This window comes from Propithecus coquereli, unplaced genomic scaffold (genome assembly GCF_000956105.1).
Source record: "Propithecus coquereli isolate 6110/MARCELLA unplaced genomic scaffold, Pcoq_1.0 Scaffold714, whole genome shotgun sequence".
Lineage (NCBI taxonomy): Eukaryota > Metazoa > Chordata > Mammalia > Primates > Indriidae > Propithecus > Propithecus coquereli.
This window is the reverse complement of record NW_012153219.1, coordinates 493,215-497,576: the sequence shown is the minus strand read 5'-3', so window position 1 is coordinate 497,576 and position 4,362 is coordinate 493,215. Positions and strand designations below refer to the sequence as shown.

The 4,362-nt window shown below is 51.5% G+C and overlaps 1 protein-coding gene across 1 annotated transcript; it reads right to left on the bottom strand.

The window, feature by feature from the left end:
• Nucleotides 1–616: 616 nt before the first annotated feature.
• On the bottom strand, nt 617–3,899 carry HEXIM1 (hexamethylene bis-acetamide inducible 1). The gene has a single exon (XM_012661512.1). The coding sequence runs from the start codon at nt 2,072–2,074 to the stop codon at nt 995–997; it is 1,080 nt and encodes a 359-aa protein (XP_012516966.1). The 5' UTR covers nt 2,075–3,899; the 3' UTR covers nt 617–994.
• Between the last annotated feature and the right edge of the window lie 463 nt (nt 3,900–4,362).

Here is a 4,362-nt window from a genome sequence, read left to right as displayed (position 1 = left end):
TCATTTCCTTTATAAATCCAATATTCCCTGCCTCTAGACATCTTAACATAAAGAGCTGCCCCACAAATTTATCTAATCTAACCATTGCTTGCATAAGAATCAAGAGGTTTAGCAAGAGCCTCTTCCAGGCATCCAGAACTCCTTCCAGCCTTACTGGAGGAAGGAAGAGATGACTGAAAACCAATTGTAGGAGTGAAATGAGGCTGACAGCTGTCTAACCTAACAGACTGCCAAATTAGGTTTACATTTTTTATTAGACATTTGAATGGCTGAGAGGCAGAATTATTAAATTTTAAACTTATGATTGTAGCCACCTTCCACTCCCCCAAACACCCAACACTAATTTTTCCAGCATGAAGAAATAAATCCAAGGCACTAGAAAGCAAGCACACTTAAGTATTGAAGATAATTAAATCTTTATGTTTTGCCCGAACTGTATATTGTAGCATACTAAAACCCATTCAAGGAAAAAATCAGCAAATTGAAAATTCTCCCATTCGAGATTGGCATTTTTACTAACTGACAAATTTAAGATTTCATTTCTCTTTCCCAAAAATTCAATCACATAAAATCAATACTATTTTGAATTAGCTCTAGAAATCACACTGAAACTATGTTACATTTACAAATATTAAATTTATTATAACTAAAATGAATTTAATGGTTCTCAGATTTGGCCACCTTATAGCTCCGTTTAAGGAGGGGATTTTTTTTTTTAAACAGAAAAATGCATTATAACTTGGTCAAATTACTTTCACATTTAAAAAATTCTAAAAAGGAAAATAAGAAAAGCAACTCTTCAATTTCACATAACAGGAGAAAGCACGCAAGCTACATCATAGCTAAATTTACGAAACCAACCAAAGCCAGGGGGATTTTTCTCTTCTGATTATGTGTCATAAAAAGGTCCACTGTCTTATATACACATGTATATAATGTTACATTCCATCACTGTAAAAAGTCCCCTTTGCTCCCGCCCCCCAAAAGTTTCAGTCTAGTCTCCAAACTTGGAAAGCGGCGCTCGCTCCTGCTGCCGGTGCAGTTCGTTCTCGGTCAGCAGCTGGAGGTTCTCGGCGCGCAGCCGGTCCAGCTCCAGCTCCAGCTCCCGCACACGCGCGTCGTCGTTGCCCAGCCCCTTGCTCTCCAGCCGCAGCCGGTTATTCTCGTCCTCCATGCGCGAGAGGCACTTCTCCAGCTCCAGGTACTCTTTGATGAGTTCCTGCTTGCTCATGTTCTGCAGACTCTCCGCGTGGTACCGCTCGTAAGTCTCCGAGAAGTCCCGCTGCAGAAACTCGCTGCCGTCCCCTCCCATCCCGTCGCTGCCCCCATCCTCCTCGCCCGCTTCTTCCATAAAGTCCTCATCGCTGGTGTCGTCGGATTTGGCGGCGGCCCGCTTGGAGTAGAGGCCAGTTTTGAGATCCGGCTCCTCCTGGTCGTGATCATCCATGAGGAACTGCGTGGTGTTATAGGGCGCGACTGGCTGGCCCTTGGCGAACATCTCGGCTCGTATTCTCGAAGCTCGCAGGCTCTGTTTCTCATCGAACTTTTTCTTCTCCTCCCAGGTCAGCTTGATATACGGTTTCCAATGTCGCTTCTTCTTGGAAGGGCGTCTCCTATGTTTTTTCTTGCCCAGCTGTCTCTGCTGCTGTCCGCACGCCTCCTCGCCCCCTTCGGCAGGAGCCCCCAACTTGTTCGCCTCAGAGTCTTGACGAGGCTGGGCGATTGGCTCGGCCTCGGGCTTCGGTTCCCCTCCCGCCGCTGGCGGGGAGTCGCCACCAGCGGACAAATCGTCCCCATTCTGGCCCTTCTCGCCCGCTTCCAGGCAGCTCGGTTCTGAACAGGCCTGGGTCTGCAGGGGAGGCGGCGGGGGCTCCAGGCTCCCTTCACCCTCCAGCCCTGGAGGGCCACCCGGCTGGGGGGACGCTCTCGATTGCCACCTACTGTCCTCCTCGGGCACCCGCTCATCCGCGCCTGGGGGGCGCTCAGGGTTCCGCTCTTCATGGACAACAGCAGCACCTGTACAGTTGCTAGTTTGAGGCTGGTGTTGATATTCTGACAAGAGTGGCTCGGCCATGGCTAGTAAAAGTCCTCTTCTTGAAGTTTAAGAAATTTTGACTGTAAGTCCTTAAAGAAAAAAGATTTTTCTTTAAAAAAAAATGTCTAGCAGAGTCCTCTTCAGTTTGTGATTCCTGTAGTGATGCTTTTAGCCAGTCCTTCCGTCAGCAAACTCCAATTGCAACCTGAGGAGCTCAAGTCAGCAAAGGGTTAAGCGCCCACAGCGCGGCCAGCAAGCGGGTCCAAGGGGGTGCAGCGCAGGAACAGTACGTAATGTGCGGAGGGGGTGGGCCTCAAGCCTCCCCGCAGAGCGCCCCCACGATCGAAGAGTTGGTGAGCAAGGTGATGAGTGTTAAGTCCAACGGGTTAAACCCAGCCCCGAAGGGGTTAAAACTACCGATGACGCTGCCGCCGAGGGGCCAAATCCACAAAGGGTTAAATCCCCTGCCGCAGACCCCACAAGGGGTTAAAGTCCCAGAGCCACCTCCTCCCACTTCCACGGGTGTCGCTCAAGCCCGAGTTCCCAGTTCCCTAGGCCCGGCCGGAGCCTCAGCCGAGGACAGACAAACTCATCTCCCCTTTGGCTCGATGCTCTGCTCAGCTCAGTTCTCCTCCGCCTCCTCCTCTTTTCCTCCCTCCCTCCTCCCCCTTCAGACAGCTCCTCTTCCGCCTCCTCCCCCGACTTTCCCTCCCAACCTGCCTTTCCACCTGCCAACTTCCAACTGCTGCCTCCCAGGCCTCTGCGCCCCTTTTATAAAGAAGCCTGTTCGCCCCGCCCATGCGCATGCGTAACGGAGTTCTCGTGGCGGGAAGCCGGGAGTCGTAGTTCTCATCTTTCAGGCCCGCCGTCCTCGCGCGCCGTGCGACGTAGCCAATCTCAGTACGCGTAGGGGGCGTCTCCCAGGCCACCGCCTTCTGTTGCTTATCCCTCGCTAAAGAAACGTGAGCGGCCATTGGTCACGAGTCACACGCCTGGTGGAGGAAGGAAGACCAATCGCAGAGAAAATGGGGCGGGTTCTGGACCATACCATTCTGTTTAAGGACTACGAGAAGATTCGATGGCCTGTGAGAGCACACACAGAATATTTTTATGGAAAGGTGCGTTGTGAAAGCTATTATCGTATTCTGTCCTCCGCGGAAGAGTTCTGAAGGTCACAAACCTGTGTTAACCAAAGCAAAAATGGTTTGTTCCTAAAAAGTAGTCCCTAAAGTGTAAAAGAGGATTCAATCCTATAAAGAGAGATGTTGGCTCACAGCTTCTATCTCTAGATTCTTAAGTTGACATTAATGTCTTCAAGGAGTGTGGTGAGTGCCTGCGTCTGACATTTGCGGAAGGATACTTGATCACATATTTGTAAAAAAAGAAAAGCGCATGAAGAAGTAAACAAATGAAGAATAAAAAGTGCCGTCTTAAAGGGACAGTACGACTGCGTTTAGTGCGGCAGACTTGGACTAGGCCTCGCAAGACGAAAGGACCGGTTCGAGTCCCGGGTGACGTCGACCGGGGATATAGCCTCGGGACCCTCAGGGGAAGGTGGCTCAGCTTCTGCCGGGTCTCTGAGAGCCGCCTCCGCCTCAGGGGCCAATGCAAACTAGTGATCCGCGACTGAGGGGCTCTCCTGGGAGAAGGCGAGCAGGCGAGCCGTGGGGGTGGGGGTGACGGCTTTGCCCTGGCCTCAGCTTCTGTCGAAGAAAATGGCCTCCTGGGGCCTGCTTGGTCTCTTCGAACAGAAGCATTTCATGAGCGGGGACAGGGGGCGTCCGGGCCAGTCAGCCGGCCTGTTTGTTGGGGAGGGGCTCGAAATAATGAGGAGTTGGAATAATTAACCCTGGCTATCCAAGAGGCAAGCGCGTAGCATCCACAGAGGCCCCTCCTCATCAGTGGGCGCTGCGCAAGACGAAAGTCGGGGGCAGAGGATTCTGGCCAGGACCGTGGGGTAGAGTCGTGGGTAGGGCCACAGTCTCCTTTGAGAGAAATTCTCCAGACTCGAAGCCCGCGCCCAACCGACAGGGACTGAAAGGACCCGGAGAACCCTCCACTCCAGTCACTTAGGCCTAAAATCATGGTGTCATCTCCACTTCTTCCCCTCACCACACCGAGTCAGTGACCCATTGTTATTTCTTCCTTGACAGCAATCCCTTACATTCCAACCAATTCGCACTCCATAACTTTCTTTCACATACAGAACCGTTTGACCCTTCCACGGCCCTGTGAGTTAGCCAGAGTAGAAATGATTGTCTCCATTTCAGACATAAGAAACTTCCATGGCCGGGCGCAGTGGCTCACACCTGTAATCCTAGCACTCT